This window comes from Leptosomus discolor, chromosome 4 (genome assembly GCF_034619465.1).
Source record: "Leptosomus discolor isolate bLepDis1 chromosome 4, bLepDis1.hap2, whole genome shotgun sequence".
Classification (NCBI taxonomy): Eukaryota; Metazoa; Chordata; class Aves; order Leptosomiformes; family Leptosomidae; genus Leptosomus; species Leptosomus discolor.
In genome coordinates, this window is record NC_141394.1 from 9498570 (window position 1) to 9515892 (window position 17323).

General features: G+C 41.9%; 1 protein-coding gene across 1 annotated transcript in view; it reads right to left on the reverse strand.

Annotated features, from left to right (window-relative positions):
- The window catches only part of ANK2 (ankyrin 2), a 159998-nt gene that overhangs the window by 73912 nt on the left and 68763 nt on the right, over positions 1–17323 (reverse strand). The window contains exons 15-22 of the mRNA XM_086464118.1: positions 16431–16628; positions 14361–14459; positions 13694–13792; positions 12241–12438; positions 10681–10779; positions 10475–10573; positions 7704–7802; positions 5457–5555 (exon numbers count right to left, since the gene is read on the reverse strand). Coding sequence (XP_086320244.1) covers positions 5457–5555; positions 7704–7802; positions 10475–10573; positions 10681–10779; positions 12241–12438; positions 13694–13792; positions 14361–14459; positions 16431–16628 — 990 coding nt within the window. The remainder of the gene's footprint in view (positions 1–5456; positions 5556–7703; positions 7803–10474; positions 10574–10680; positions 10780–12240; positions 12439–13693; positions 13793–14360; positions 14460–16430; positions 16629–17323) is intronic.

Sequence of the window (17323 nt, forward strand, 5' to 3'; positions counted from 1 at the left end):
GAAGCAGCAAAGTTTACAGCAGGGTATTTTCAACAGCAACAGCAGTGGGATTTGCTGAGGCATTTTATAATGTCTTTCCCCTTCCCCTAACTTTATTTGTCATCTTTACTCCAGAAGCTCCTATTCTTAGTGCTGTACATAGTAACATTTATTCTGGCAGAAAAGTGGAAAAAAAAAAAAAAAAGGAGTTGGTCAGAGGAAGAAAAGAAAAGAAAGCTCTCAGCAGATGTATTTAAAAATGGTGCATGTAGAACAATTCAGCTCAATGTTTCCAAGATGATTTTAAAATGAATTAGGTAATGTCTACAGAAGAGCTTCAGAAAGTTGTATGTGACATATGGAAATTATTAAATCATAAAGCATTTGGAAACGAAGTTATGAATGATGTGAAATTTTTAAACTAAAAAAAGATGTGAAGGATTTATACAGGTCACTTGACACATTTCTGCCCCCCACCCTCAAAGTGACTACACTGCATATTAATGATACCCTTTTCATAAGTCATGTATATCCCCCCAAATCACATCAGTATCAGGGAAAAAAAAAATTGATGATTGTGATATATTATGTGCACCTAAAAGCTTAAAATATTGTGACACAGGGCAAGTGTGGACCGAGGACTGCTGGGAGGACACTGCTTAATCGTGACAGCACAGAGTAGGAGAACACTGGAAGACTTTTTTTTTTTTTAATATAATTTTATCTTCATAACTGATTTCCAGGAGGAAACAGAAGATGTTCAAGGGTGCTGAACTAAGAATGGGGACATCCTTTTAGCATCAAGATTCAGACTGGAGAAGGAGATGAAGAACATAATGAGAGAAGTTGTAGGAAAAGCAAGGTGTGAAAAAGTCTGCTGCAGGAAACTCTTCAGTGTGATACGCTACAGCAGACAAAGCGCCAAGGACTTAAAAAAGAGCAATGATCAGAACACTATTAGTCACAACAGAAGAACAAGTATTTCCCTGGCTCCACCCAGATCTGCAGCCAGTCAGCTGAACCGGGGAGCTGTGGAGGGGAGTCAACTCATCACCCTTTAGGGTACGTAGGAGCAGATGTGCCCCTCTGGCACGGAGAGGAGCGTCAGGAGGCCACGTGTCTTGTGAAACTCCCACCGAAGGTGGTACTTTGCTCCCTACTGTGGATGGTACCTGTCAAGCATAAATTAACGTTACATGCGGAGGCACGAAAGAGCACACGATCTGAGGGACAGCTGATGTCAGCCAAATCCCGGGTCCCTTATGCAACATGCTTTGGGGAAAATGCCCACTCATACTCATCAGCGAAGCCAACAGCGGTTTTTGGTGCACAAAACTTACGAGGTATTTCCCAGTTCTGTTCTATACTTCCCTAACAAACCGACAGAGATAGCATTCTTGATTACTATAAGATACTGCACTTTTATAAATAACAAAGGTACCAACAGTGTAATTACTTTGGAATTTTGTTTTAAAAGTCCACTTTACATTTTTAAAATATATTAAACTGTGACAGCAGTTTTCAGTTCACCCTCCTGAGGTACAGGAAAAGAACAATGCCCTTTGGCATTCCAACAAGGCCTCCTAAATTCACTCTTGCCTGTGATTCAAGACAATTGATCATTTCTGTTGCCGTGCTTTTCATAACACATGTTCTGTCTTGAAAATTAGTTTATATTCACCGAGTGCCTCCACCAAAATGTCTGACTTTTCTCCCCTGCATTCCCACGGCTTTCCTCAGGTAGAGATGTCAGGCAGCAGTAGGGTGAGAAAGCCAGCGACAACTGATGGGCAGGGTGCTATCATTCAGGTGATGTTGATCTAGTGTCTTCAACAACACAGCAGTAAGTTAACAAATACATCATAAATGTAAAGAAAAAATCACTGACACTGGGCTAAGGAAATAAACCCAGGTGAAGGGGGCTGTGTATTTTCCAAGTGAAGCGGAAAGTACGAGATGTGAGTACCAGCTTACTGGCATTGTAATTGTAATTGGCACTGCAATTGTATCGACACAGAGTCATGCAAATTCTCTATTGCCAGTTCATAGGTTCCCCAGGTAAATTCAGTGAAAAGTCAGGAAAAAACCACAAAGGCAGGAGGGGGTGACCAAATTCTGAAGAAAGCGGAAAGAAGGGTTCTCCCTAGGAATCACAAAATGCTAGTTTTTTTGTATTTCTGCTGTATGATCAAAATTTAAGCAAACTTGGTTCCCAACCTTACGTACAAAATCCATTTGATTAGAACACAGAAAGGATGCTACAATACTCTAGTCCACAAGCCACAGGTATAGAGGCACATTGTATACTGTCCTCCTACTAACTTAGATCTGCAGACCCGAGTAACTATGGTTCATTTATCATGACATCAATTTATTCATAAGTTAGGTTTTCACAGGCCCCTGTGTCATAACAATCTGATCTCTGACTAAGGCTCTCAGGCATTTATATACAGAGAAGTAACGATATTTTATTTACTTCCTGATTTTCCCTTCAGTCAAAGAAAATCATTACATAATTTAACAATTGCAACAAAGTTCAGAAAACGGAATCGAGAGAGCGTGTGCGCATGTGCACGTTTTGTTTCAGAAGGGCAAAAAATCTGTAATGCTATCCCTGGAACACCGAACTCAGCAAGAATCATTACTTCTACATCAGTTCCCAACAGAAGTTGTGAATTAACGTTTCTAAATGAACTTTTAATATAATACTAGATCTTTTTTAATTGATAGGCACATTAGAAGGGTCTTAAAATTTAAAATCCATATTTAGCCCCATGAATGGCCCACTTTGAAAAGTGCTCAATGTGTACGTCTCAAACTCCCTACTGTTTAGTGCCATTGAGAACTCAATTAAATGCAGAAGCCTAAAGGAAAGTACCTAAGACTTTCATCGTAAGGCCAGATTTTCATCTGGTGGCATAGAACAATTCAGGTATGTAATTCAGGTATATAAACCTATATATACATTCAGCAACTACTTAACAGCAGTACACTGTAAACAACCTCAGAGCTCCTCATGTATTCATTTACCCACAGAAAGACTATGCCTGTTTGCATAAATACCCCAAAACTTGATTGCACAGCGAACCTCTGAAAGTCTAGCTTATTCTGATTTATTTCCTATTCATCTCTAATCTGCGAGTAAAAATGAGTGCATTTTATTCTCTCTATTGCTTTATATTCGTGTAGCTCCACTAATAATAACATGAATGCAAGTAAGAGGAAAATTTGTTCAAAGTTAGACCAAAGGCTTTGGCACTGGAGATCTTTTCCTCATCTCAAATGCCAGTGACTTGAATATCAATAAAGCATCAGCCTGTCTAACATCCTCCATGCTTTGCTCAGCTACAACCTTAGAGAATGCAGTAGCTATGGTGACAGAACCTTTTTTTTCAGTGGTAAATGCTGTGTTCTGGTTTGGCAACACCAACCTCACCATCTGGAGACCTTTCTTGCAGGGAGTGCCTGTAAGTGCCCGTTACTTATCCCTCCCATTTAGGATTTGTTCTAAATTACGTTTAATCAACGTTCCCCACCACGAACACCACCACCAGGGGTTTTTATTCTATATATTCCTAAAGTACAAGACCCAGACAAATTCACAGCTGAAGAATCTGCTGAGTTTATCGAGGGTTCCCACCTGACTTTTAAAAGTAGTGCTTTATACACAGACACAGTTCAAGATTCCAGTTTCTTTTATATGCAGGCATTAGAGGTCAACTATGAAAGTAAGGTTCAGTATTTGACTCAGTCCTGAACCCCAAGCATCTGGTACCTGGTAGAAAAATCCATTATCCTCAAAGTTTAAAGAAACATTTATCCAAAGTAACTCGCTCACAGGTGACTTTTCACAGGAGAATCCCTACTATTACAAAGCCCCTAACACTTACATATGACAAGGTACAAGGCTCCACAGTGCAGCACCGTGTATGACAGAAAGGAAGTTACAACTTGTATCAGGCATAAACAGAAAAAGCGTGCCAGGACACAGCAGAGAGAACAGCAAAGGTGTCCTTTGAAGCCAAAAAATACACTTTTGGAAAGAGCTAAAGTTTCTCAGGAAATTTTACCCACGTTTTATTTGTTCTAAATGTCTGAATAGATATATAGGTGTTTATGCATTATTTATGTGATGTGCTATATGATTAAATATGAATATGAAATAATAACAACAAAAACCTACAGTCGTTATTAAGAGACTTCTGGAATTACACTGGAACTCCTTGTCCAAACCTGACTCAGTCTGATCTTTCCAGGTCATCAATAAATTACGGCCCACTCTGTAACCTTATGCCATGTCATTTTTATTCCATCTTCCTCGGTTCGTACCAGTGGGACTTGCTGTCAGCATGTGACAAAAATCAAAGTTATTTCCCCATTTCTCTACAAGAGACTTTGGATTTCTTCCCTTCCTCTAACCCTCTCCCTGATTGAGTAGTGGCATCTTTTAAGTAACCTGTGGATTTTTGCAGCTCTGAGCTCCTAAATGACACCTAGATCTGATAGGTTTTCTAGTCTGCTAATCTTTCTTGCATTTAAAAAAACAAAACAAAACAACAACCAAAAAAACCCCAACAACATGACAGTACAACAGTGTTTCAAGGTAAAATGCAGTAATGGAAATTGAAATTAAAATTATTTTCCTAAATGATGCACTATTTCTAATGTTCTCCTTTCCTACCTATTAAAACATTTGTAGATGGGACAAAAAAGCCCAAGAACATAAAACCCTCCCCTCCCAGAGTGTCAGAATATATCAGTTTTTCCTGGCTTAAAGCAACAGTACCACCTTGCCGATGTTCAGCACACACTACCCACAAACCCTGAAGTCAAAATACAGACTACCAAGAGTGTGGAGGACTGAGGGGACCGAGCACATAAGGAAAGATTCTTTCATATTTTGGAAAAACAGCATCTATTTGAACTTAAAGTGACTCGAGTAAAAAGATGATTGATGTGATTCAGAGCCATCTAGTGAGCATCATTAAGCTTGGCACCAGTCCACGGCCGGTACAGCCCAAACGCTAAGGAGTTTGCTGTGGTGCGCTGCAAGGGTTGAGCCTCAGTAGGTGTCAAAAGTGTGGAAATGTAAGGACAGACTGAAAAGGAGAGGTGAAAAGAGAAAGAGAGAAAAAGGACAAGTTCTAAACAACAACGCACAAACTCCTGGAAAGGCTGGGTTTGCAGCTCAGACCCACATCTAGAAAAAAGTTTTACTCCGCTTTTTGAATAGTTGTTTTCCATCTGTGTGCACGTAGGTTTTGTCACCTAGCTCAGTGAAGCCTGTTGTGTTGCACACACTTCCACATGCTTAAAAGATATACTGAAAGCATCGTAGCACTTTTTGCAAAAATCCAACAGAAAGGGGGGGCTAAAACCAGAAAATAAAAAAAAGGAAAGAGAGACGTGGAGAGTCTGGAGAGAAAGACAACATTCTGAATAAAGAAGAGAGACATTTTAATGCATCTGCAACTCACAGTTGTGGTGGTAGTTATCTCCTCCGTTACAACCTTCAGCGTATCGACCACTGAGATATATCCCAGGCGCCTTGCAATAGCTAAGGCAGTGTTACCATTCTGAAGAGAAAAGAGAGAAGGGGAGAGAGAGAGCGCGATGAGAGGGAGGATTGTGATGTGAACCAATGAGATCACTCTCAACACTGCATGAGCCAGCATTTCCATCCAAAACAAGGCGCAGCCTAGGAAAAGCACTGTTTTTTTACCGTTACATCTGACTCTGTCTGTGTAACTTCTTTAAGACTATAGCCCTGATTACCATGGTAACACAACACACTTACATCTGCCTGCTATGCTAAACACAAAAGTGCTGTATGGTTTAACCCTTCAGGGCTCACGGAAGTTTTTCACTAGACAGAACATATCTTGTTTGCAGAAGTTCATGTTTTATTTCACGTAAACAGCTCTACATCAGAATACTCTCCTAAAAAAGGTATTTTAAAATGTTACAGTTTCACTTCCAGTTGAAATTGTAAAATCTTTATCAGGTACTATTCCCTCTTTGGGGAACACAAGATTACAGCTGTATTGTCCACACATACTTCTATTTGTCCTTACAACAAAAATGTATGTCCAATGAAAGTGCACAAAAGCTAATGATTTAACAAACACAAAACCAACCCCTATAAGGCTCGGGGGGTGGAGAATTAATTTCCATTTAAATAAATTTATCCGCAGTTTAAATTCCCATGATATGCAGATGTGCCATTCATTAAACGGACGTTAAAATGCTAATTTAAGTAAGTAAGCCTATTTATCTCCACTTAATCACCTGGAACATCGGCAGCCCACGGTCCCAGTCACTCAACTTGGGGAGGGGAGGAAGGGATGTGTTTGTTCCATGATTCTTTGTAAAGAGCTCCACACAGAATTGTTTTATGTTATTTTGCACTGAACCAAAGGTTCAGTGCTGGCCTACTGGGCGAATCACAGAAAGCCACCGTACCCCTGTTTGCACTGAAATGATTTCTCTTGTGACACCACCGCACTGTGCGCAGGATATCAGCCTGAGGGCTTCTCTCTACTTCAGTATTGGCTTTAGTTATCTATAACATAAGTTCTGTGTTAGTCTAACTCAGCAACCCTGAAGCAACACAGTGTTTGTGGATGAGCAGCACAAAATGAATAGATTAGCATCTTCACAGCACAAATAATTTGACTGTTACTGTCACTTGCACATTACCTGCTCGTATCCCATTCTCATATCCCCCTGCCAGATGCCTCAGGTTTAAATTCTCTCTTATCTCAAGCTAGAGGTTGCTATGTGTGGACAAGAACAGATCTAGTACCTGAGAAAATATACAAACTGTGCAGTAAAGACATATCCTTGTAACCCTGCTTGGATTTGGGTTAGATTTGGGCATGAGAGCCCCAACAGAAGGACTGAAAGCAAGTAAAGAGGCCTTCGGTTCCTACAGCCCCAGAAGCTGACTACAACATCTCTTGCTTGATGATCTATGATTCTATAATCTGGTGCATAAACTGGTATTTTGGTTAACTTCACTCAAGATTATTCAATGTGATCGTTCCAGGACCAAACAGAGTGCCAGTGCTGATTTAAGCATGCACAATGTATGTACAAGGAAACCTGACCCACTCTGGGGAATGACAAGAGTTTTGGACATTCTGGCTGCATTTTAAAGATTACCCAATCAGAGATGACTAACAGCAACATCAACATGAAATAGGACAGTTGCATTCCTGGCTGACTGCAGAGGAGCTGTGCCAGAGGTTACTGACAGTCTTTGAGGAGGCAGTAACACCAGTGAACTCAGTAAGAACCTGGAACAGACCCAGTAGGTCCCCCAGCAGGACAGAAATTTGGGTCTAAATCTTAAAAAAAGCCCCAGTTCTGATTTTTCGTTAATTTTTATGGAAGAATCCTTATCAAGATATCAATTTACAGATGGATCATGGAGGCAGAGGGCAACTGAACAAGCACCACCCAGCTAGCTGTGGCCAGCCCGACCCTGCAGCTCAGAAATCAGTTTCCCCACCTCACGTTTAGCTTAGTGTGCATTGAATTAGATCTGATCTGAACTACCTTAAGAGGATAAGGAAAAGAAGAGGAAGTTACATTGGCACATCTGACACCCAGCTCTATGAGGAATACTTTCACCAAAACAAAGGCTTGCTCTCAAGCGCTAGGAAAGGAAAGAAAAGAACTGTCCAGGGAAATAAGTTCCTACTGGTACTTCACAGACTTACAGTGGTGATGGCGTTGGGTTTGGCCCCATGTTGGAGGAGAACGTTAATGATGTGAGTGTGGCCTTGCTGAGCAGCTTGGTGAAGAGGGGTGTAGCCATTCTGTCATCCACGGTGGTTACGATAAAAGAAAACAAACAAAGAACACCAACCACCAGTAATTAGATTAGACACTTTGCTTTGCTTCCTTTTGCTCCTTTTGAGACATTTCAACAAGAAATTATGCCATCAATTGACCCAAAGGTAATAAACCTTCAGTAATAATCATACTCCTGCCCCAGCTTAATGAAAAGCGAAAGGAAGATAATATTTTTATTCACAACTCATCTTTCATCTCACAATATAAGCAATCTCTGGAAAGACAGAGAATTCCTCATTTCCCAAATCAGAAGGAGGAACAATGAGGAACAGTAAAGTTAAAGTGGCATGCTAAGGACATAGAATTGTAACTGAGGCAGAGAACATTTTTCTTCCTTTCATGTCTTAGTTTTCTATAGAAGTGACAAGATTCGCCTTTAAAATATTTGAGCTGATTTTAAAAATATATCATTTTTAACAGCGGTGATTTGAGACTATTAATTTTTAAAAAGGGTAACAACTTCTACCTGTTACAAATGCCAATCAATTTTAGCTTTACTTTGCCTTCAAAAGGCTTGACCAAGCTGAAATTATACTTGAAAACATGTACACAATGTCTGTATTAATAAACACGCTTAACTCCATATACTTATCTGCTCCAGTGATTCATTCTAATGTTACACAATACAGAAACATAACCAAAGTGAACTTCAGCTAGTTGATCTGAGATGGTATTGTGTAAGTCCAGCCAGGCAATTAATTTACAAAATTATTTGCAATTGGCTTTGAAAGCAAGCAGAGAATAAATTGGAAGAAAACACCAAGCTGATCTCACTGCACACTTACGTAAAGCCTGGGGGCAGGCTCTGAAAGACATGCTCTGAGAGTTATCTCTTTTGCAAACGAATAGATGCAAGTAATGCTTTGCGCTACTAATTAAATAGTTAGAACTCCTAAAGTGCTTATACTTACAGTATCCGTGCATGGACTACTAAGAAATCGAAGGAAGATTTTACTGTAGGTTGCAGTGCAAAGTAAATTTACTATCTTTAACTTAAATATTAGTGCAGTCTTTCAAAAACAGAATTCAGCCATGTTATTTCTCACTGGAGATGGCACAAAGCATCATCCAGGCTTTCTCCAGTTGAAGACCAAGCTGCAGTAGAGGCTACTTATTCTTTAACGTGCTTATACTGAATCCAGCCAGCACGGATTTGCTCTTTAAACTGAGTCCATAGTGCCACCTGACAGATGGCCAGTATGTTTATTGGTCCCTAGATGTGAGATTTTGGAGAACTACTGCCCCATACTTTCATACAAGCTTGCTAACTTTAATGAAATTATTATATATATTCATCTATACCTGTGGAAATGGTGTCAGAATCTGGCCCAGTGGCCCCTTAGACATAGAGTGAGACCTAATACTAAAAACACAAGTACATCTGTCCCTTTAGTCAGCCTCCGAACATCTTGGCAGCTATCGTTTGGATCCTGCTAGTGTCGGCTTCATTAATTCTTATCTTATGTTTTTCTACTAGCATTGCCTGTTCTCTTGGAATCCCTGGGGTTTGTCCATTGATTTGGGGTGATCTCACAAGGGATGGGTTAGCATCTTTTATTGATTTACTTTGCTGTTTCTTACCACATTGAGCTGCGGCCACTGCGATGAAATAGCGCTACTTTGAGAAATTAATCCATCCCATTGGTCACAGCTGGGGACAGAGGAGCTAGCCAGGGGGACCAGCAGACCACAAGCCTGTGATTTTGACTGGATCTTACAAATATTAAGTATGTCACTAGAAATATCAATGGACTACTTCATGTTGAGCCCAAGACACCCAATCTGAAGCTAGTAGCTAGTTATTGCCTGAAGCCAGCTTGAACTAAGCTGAAGCCCTGCAGCTCCTGAGTTAGCCTTCTTTTTCTGACAAGGGTGATGTGACGATATCTGGGATGCAACACGCTCTTGCCGTCACCAGAACCTCTCTGTGTATACTCAGGAGATATACAATTCTTGCTACAAAATGCATCACATTCATCTGTTGTGCCCACCAGTTTACACTAGAAAAAACAGAAGTCAGTGGATTTCGTTCAGACTTTGGCTATAAGCAGTCAGGTCCATTTTGGTGTAACTGCCCAGTAACAGCGTACCCAGATTCCCCTCAAAAAAAAAAAACCCGCCAAACCTGTCTTCAGTAAACTGCATTCCCCCACCACAGCTGCTTCCTCTCCCAAAGTCATACGACCCACGCTTTGAACAGCAGTAATTCTTCCCACTCTTCTCCCAGCAGATTGGAGAGAACCTGGCATCACCCTCAAAGCGTCTGAATTGTTACTTACTAGTTTGGCAGCACACCGGTATTACACTGGTGTAAACCATGTGTAAATGAGATGAGAAACAAGCTCGCATTTGGTAGTTTGCAAGTAAAAAGACAAAGGAAAAAAGCCAATGAAATTGATCCTCTATCTCCTTCTTTCATACACTCAAAGAGTTCCCTGACTTTTCTTTTGTGAACACTACACAACGAAATGTAACAGAGAAGGCATTCTACTACAGCCACGAATCACCGTACGCTGACACCTACCATGTAATAATTACGGTTTCCTAGTGAAAAGGCACCTATGGTATGTATTCATAGTGCTTGGTTACCAAGTTCGTAATAAAAAGCAAAAGCAAGCAATGAAAAATTCTTTACCTTTGTTTTAGCATTGACATTTGCTCCCTGCTTGAGAAGAAAATTCACCATTTTGATGTTTCCATAGTGACACGCCACAATTAAAGGTGTATAACCAAGCTACAATAAAAGAACAAAGAAGTAAAACTGCAAGCTCAGTGGAACATTCCTTTTACAACGGTAGCATCCTTTGGCAGACTGGAGAGAGTAGCCACTCCATGATTTACCTTTGTCTGAGCGTCTTGGTTCGCACCGTGTTTTGTGAGTATTTCAGCTACATTCACTTTATCCTCTTGAGCTGCAAGGTGTAAGGATGTCAGTCCAGTCTAGAGGTGGAACACAGAAAACGATTAAATAAATAAAGATGAAAATAAGAATAAAACCTACTTTATATGAGGAAAGAAATCTAGACTGTCCCACTTTCTCATCTTTAAAACATGAAGAGATCCTAACTATAGCTTCTAAGTATGGGTGGCTTTTTTAAACAAAGTAGAGTTGATGCTTCTCCTGTTCCAGCTGACAAACAGCTCCAAAGCAATTACATCACCATAACCACAGAGTAAAACTTTCAAGCATCAATGATCACGCTCAGATTTTATACAATAATGTCACTTGTGAAGCTGTTAGAAGCCCATTAATAAATTAGGGAAGCACATTCACTGTGCTTCCCACTCCTCAGACAGGAAAGGGAACCTTGACAACTGCAGGCACGAGTCAGAATGTAGAAAATAACTCCAGAAATAGATCCCATTTAAAGACGCCAAGGAAATGGATGCACCCTTAACTAAAAGCTCACTGCAATCACGCACACAGTACTTGTCTGTGAACAAGACAGGGAACAAATTTGTAAGAGAAAGGAAAATCGCCTTGTTTCGCATTGGTTAGGTAGCATAAACAATGGAGGCTTGAACCTTCTATTTGGACTTGTATGACAAAAGCTGCAGGCTTTTGACCTTAAGATTTACATATATGCCTGCATAAATCTGGTGATCTATGAAGATCTACAGCTGATGGGGTTTTTTGTGATAAACTTGTTTTCTATGAAAATGCTGTCATTTACAAACATAAAATAAAAAAATTAAAAATTGGAAAGGTCCTCCAGAGGATTTCTCTCACTCGCTACTCCACTAATAATGTTGTTTTGTTATTTGCCAGACGCTGCCAATTTCTTCCACTGGCAAAGAAGGCTGAAGGGAAAATACATGAGGAAAAGCGTCTTTGATGGCAAGAGCACTGAACTATTTCAGACTGCAGCTCTCAGGTTTATGATACATGCTGTTAAATCTACCCACAGACCCACAGACCCACAAACTCCAGAATTTTACATTCCCCTTCCTTTGCCTCTACTATAAAACTTGAGGAGTGTATGCAAAACACCTGAGAGATGGCAAGGTTGCAGCACAACAAAATACTGCAGTCCTGCCTTCCTGAATGTTCAGAAATCATTTTCTCTTGGTCTGCCTTTCCTCCTGTAACTTCTCTACCGGAGCCACGTGTTACGTCGTTTTCCTCCGGTCACGGCAAACAGCTGCAGCTCCTCCTGCGCGTTACCCAGTAAGCTATTAATTATGTGATATACATGAACTGGTGAATCCATCTGCCAGTGCTACATACCCTCTTCTCACTTCTACTGTTCACCCACCTGTTGTCACTTCTGCAGACTCACAAGTATGTATATAAGGAAGTGAAGCTGAGAATTCCTGACAGCGTGACATCATTCCTACACTGTGCTTTGCATCTTACTGGATACTCCCACCCACAGTACTTTGTTTCCAGTTGTGAGTTACCTTTGTTGCCACATGGATATTGGATCCTTTCTCCAAAAGCAAGGTCACCATGTCAGTGTGACCTTCTTGGGAGGCCAAATGAAGCGGGGTGACTCCCTGCTTGGTCAAAATATTGGTCTCAGCCCCATAGTTCAGCAGAGTGGTAGCTATCTGCATCTGATTTTTCTTGGCAGCAATATGCAGAGGGGTGTATCCATTCTAACACCAGTCAGGAAACAAAACGAGAATAAAGTTAACACAAGAGCCACCTAAGCCTAAGAAGTCAGTATTATTTTATGTTACCCTTTATTACTAGAGATGAGAGTTCATTAAATTTTCAAGGCCAGACATGTCCCACATGGCCCTGTTGTTGTGCTGCTTTGTCAGCCTGTTATTTTTGCCATCTAAACCAGAACAAAGCCAGCCCTCACTAGGGTGGGCAGGACTGTTCAGCTGATACCTTCAAATTATCCCGAGTTCAACACCTACATTTTGAATAACCTACGTTGTAAATATTCACTTTTGACTGATGAGTGACATTCTCTGTGATGAGTGATGGGCGCACACTCTTCGTTGCATTATGCTTTTTTGGAGCGTGTGGGTAGAGGTGTGTTCGCATATGAAATTTTGATACATGTGTCAGTCACGGCACTGGCTGGATACAGCAATAGGGAGGAATATTTTTCTGATCAAATTAACCATTTAAGCAAAGCAGAATAGCGTTGATGGTACTTTCTGGCAATAAGACAACTTCCCACTTTTATTTGCTTTATAATGCATGGTGAGGAAAAATTCTGTGCTACAGCGGACAGTCCCTCTGGAGGAGTTGGGCTGGTTGATCTGTGTGGGGTTTTTTAAAGGGAGCTTTACCAAACTATCCTACTGCAACTAGAGTTTTTGCTGCTCTCCATGCACCACAACGGACACAACAGCTCTGATACAATCACTTAACAGACAGGCCGCATCCTTTGGCAGCGTGTACAACAGCAGCCTCACACGGCGCAGAACAGTCTGACATCAGCACCAATTCACTCATTATTTCTCCCTTTTAGCAGCCTTTGCCTAACACAGTGACACCATGATACTGTCCCTAACCCTGGAATGAACTGTCTGTATGCGTGGTCACAATATACACACCATTTCTAATATTGCACAGTACTAAAGCGACTTCCACCTATGACTAAAGTTCACAAACATAAAAATGGGTGGAGAGAGACACATACATATATGCATACACATACATATATGCATGCAGGTACATATTTCTTCCTTTTCAACAAAGGTGTGAGGGAGCCGTACACCCATTTAGGTAGGGGGCCAACCAGCCAGGGCAACCTTCCCACTGCATGGACCTCATGAGGCTCAGCAACCCACCCAGTCACACTGTGACCAGCTCTAAGGCCCCCACAACCCTTTCGGGGTGTCTGACCGCCCACACCCTGCGCAGGGTCCCTCGGGCGAGGCGGGAGCTCACCTTGGCGGTCGCGTGGGGCGAGGCGCCCTTCTCCAGCAGCAGCATGGCCACCTTCTGGTTGTCGTAATGGGCCGCCACATGGAGGGGGGTGAGGCCGTTCTGCAAGGGCGGTTTTGGCGTTAGGCCGAGCTGGCATTAGTGCGGGAGGCGACCGGCGCCGGGCCGGCCGCGGGGATGGGGGCAGTGAGGGGTGCAGGCAGGGCAAGGCCGCAGCAGGTGGACGGGGGTTAGTGGGGGAGAAGCGGTGGAGGAGGGTGAATGCGGGTGTCTGGGTGGTTGCGGCCGCAGGCCTGGTTTGCATCTTGCCAGAGCTCAGGCTAACCAGTTCCCACAACACGGGGGGAAATGGGGTCTTGCCCCCGTGGTTTATCCCTTAGGATTCTGACATTTTGGAGAGCTCAATGAAACCGGTGCTTCCAGAGCCACAGAAACAGATCTGCGTGCCCTCCTGCCAAGGACCCGAACCCCACCTCCTGGGCAGCACAGTTCCACAGCTAGCACCACCCAGAACCAACACCCTGGGGGGAATGCGACCCGCACAAAGCCGAAGGCACCCCGTGAAAGCAGCTGCAGCCTTCTTCCACGTGCATGTTTCACACGGTTCTTTCCAAAGGAAGAATCCAAAACGCTGCTGACTTTTTTTTTTTTTTCCCTTTCTCATCAGTACCTTGCCAGCTGAATCAGGAGAGGCACGACGCTGCAGCAGGAGTTTTGCCACTTCCAGGCTCCCATATTTAGCCGCCACATGCAAAGGTGTGAATCCCTTCTGAAAAATTCCAGGAGATAAAAAGCAGACGTTTGCGTTAAAGGTCATGCTGACATCCCTCTTCTAAGAACTGTGTATTGAGCGCTTACTCTTCAACCTATATTCTAGCTCTCAGAATCAACAGCCATACCTAGAAAGAGCATGATCTCTTGAAAGCAATTCGAGAAGTACGAAATACAAGAAAATACTTTCCCTTTTATTATTCTTTCCTATGTACGTGCTGTCAGGCTGGCAGACATTGTACCTGATACAGACTCTACTAGCAACATGCACTGTGTGTGGGCAAAGGCACGTGTTCAAATTTCTACTCCAAACCAGCTGCACTTTTTAGTTTCATGATGACAGCTTCAGAAATATTTCCCGTATCAATTGTTGCCAGTAACAATGAAACACCAACTAAATTCAGCAAGAAAGGCTCCAAACCTTGTATTCCTCCTTTAGAGTTTGTTGAAGAGTAATTTCTGTTTGGACTCATGTATCCATACACTCACTAAGTTCTGCTGCAGCCTATGAACTGCAGCTAAAAAAAAGTCACACCTAACTCAATGGCAGCGCTTTTGGAAACATGTTGTGGCAAGACTGAACAACCTCATCTTTTAAAAAGAGTCCTTTTCTATTTGTTTGATTAGTGCTTGTCAGCACAGCACAGGTGTCAGGTCTATGCCAAACCAACAAGCTCTTCGCCTGTTCTTTTAATTTAAAAAAAGACGTTGATAAGGAAAACTCATGGACGCAAGACAGTAGGTGGCAGACTGCACCGCCACCCTGACAGTAATTCTGGGGAGCTACGATGACCTATTTGCCTGACACATAAGGGATGTGTAATGTTTATTATCATTATCATCTCATTCCATTAATCCCACCTCAACAAGATTTTACGTCAGGGAATCTCAAACCTTTCCAGTTCACGAATCACAGGTTTGTAGAGAGATTATCTAACAGACTACATATTCTCCTCTTCATAATTCTAGAATGTTCCTGCAGTACTAAAGCAATTTGGGAAATTAGGAAAGTATTTAGTGTATTTTTAGCCATTTTAATGTCATTTAACAGCTGGATAAAAGGAGAACAGCAAGCGTTCCCAGTAATCCACGAATCATAATTTGAAAATTGCTGGTTTAGTCCGCTAAACCCTGGAAGACACCCCATTGTTCAAAAATATGTTTTAAGCTCCAGCTGTAAAACTAGGGGTACTTTTTAAAGACCTAAAACAATAGGGAGATTTACAGTATTCTCACTTAATCACATGCAATACATTTGGAAAAGATACCTTGGCACATTATTCTACTCACAGCTATCTATTTTCTTAGGTGTTCGTCACTCTGTTAAGGAATCTATCGGTAAATGTTTTGGGCTAACAAACCAAAAATGACTCTGCAGACTATTTATTTTATAACCCCAGATGAAATGACCTATTGTGTCGTATGGTGACACCTTATTTATAGATCCACTGAAAATAGATTCAGCATTAGATGCAACTGGACAGATGCTGACTTGCATGTTTTAGGAATATTCCTTTCAGCTGGCACAGACCAGAATTATTTTACTATTTAAATAAACAAGGTATTGAAGAATAAACAGGCCCGTTCATAAAAAAAAAGCATCGCCATCATCCCCTCTTCTTTTTTGAAAACTGTGGCCAAAAAAGCCCTATCCACAACACAATGGGAAAGAGAGAAAAAAGGACTTTGTGTACATTTTAAACCTGTTGGGACCATGTATTTATCATGATCTGCATTTGGCTCCAGTGGGAACCAAAATCCCGAATTTAGATGACAGCACAATATGTCAAAACTTGAGTAACTTCTGATACACTACTTCAGTCTATTGTATTGCTGTTGATTAAGTAAGAACAAAAGACCCAAACTAGTTCAATTTCTCAGTGAAAAAGTACATTCCTCATGGAACAGGTGTGCACTGGCACGCACTACCTGTGTTACTGGAACACAGACGTAAAGCATTTTGTCTTACTTTGGTGGACATGGAGTGTGAGGCACCTGCCTCTAGGAGAACCGACGCGACATCAACTTGTCCCTCTCTGGCAGAGATGTGGAGTGGAGTGTACCCGTTAGTTGTCGCGGCATCAGGGTGGGCCATGTGCTGTAGCAGAAGTTGGACGATCTCCGTTTTACCCAAGCGAGAAGCAATGTGCAGTGGAGTCTGTTCTTCCTACAACTCAAATCGAGTAGATAATTAGTGCAGGTAGAACCACCCTGAACACAATATTCTGGTTCATCCCAGATCTATCTATGCATTTGTCTTGCAAAAATCATAGGAAGTAATTGTACAAAGAAAGGCAGTAACAGAGGGCTCGCAGGTTAATTTCTGCAATGAGCTTCAGCAATGCATTATTAGAACAGAGAGAACTACGAAGAAAAACATTGTTTTTTCCTTTTATCAAGCAGATAGCACACAGCACTGCAAGCATCACTTGCTTCCCTTTGCGCTCTTCATTTCTTTTACAACAGCTGTACCTTGCTCTACAAAAAACACTCCCCTCGGTTTCAAAATCTGGCACTAACTGCCATCAGAACTTCTGATGTTTGATTTTAGGACAGCACTGTGCACCTCCTTGCTCAGACAGAACAGCTATTGTTGGTCAGAGTCAGGCACACCATACTGGGTCTAGCTGGGATGGAGTTAATTTTCATCACAGCAGGCCGTATGGTGCTGGTTTAGATTTCTGACCAAGAAGTGCTGATAACACACCAGTGTTTTCGCTATTGCTGAACAGTGCTTGCACAGCGCCAAGGCTGTCTCTGTTTCTCTCTCTGCCCCCCGCAGGGAATAAGCTGGGGATGGGCAAGAGGCTGGGAGGGGACACAGCCAGGACAGCTGGCCCGAACTGACCGAAGAGATAATCC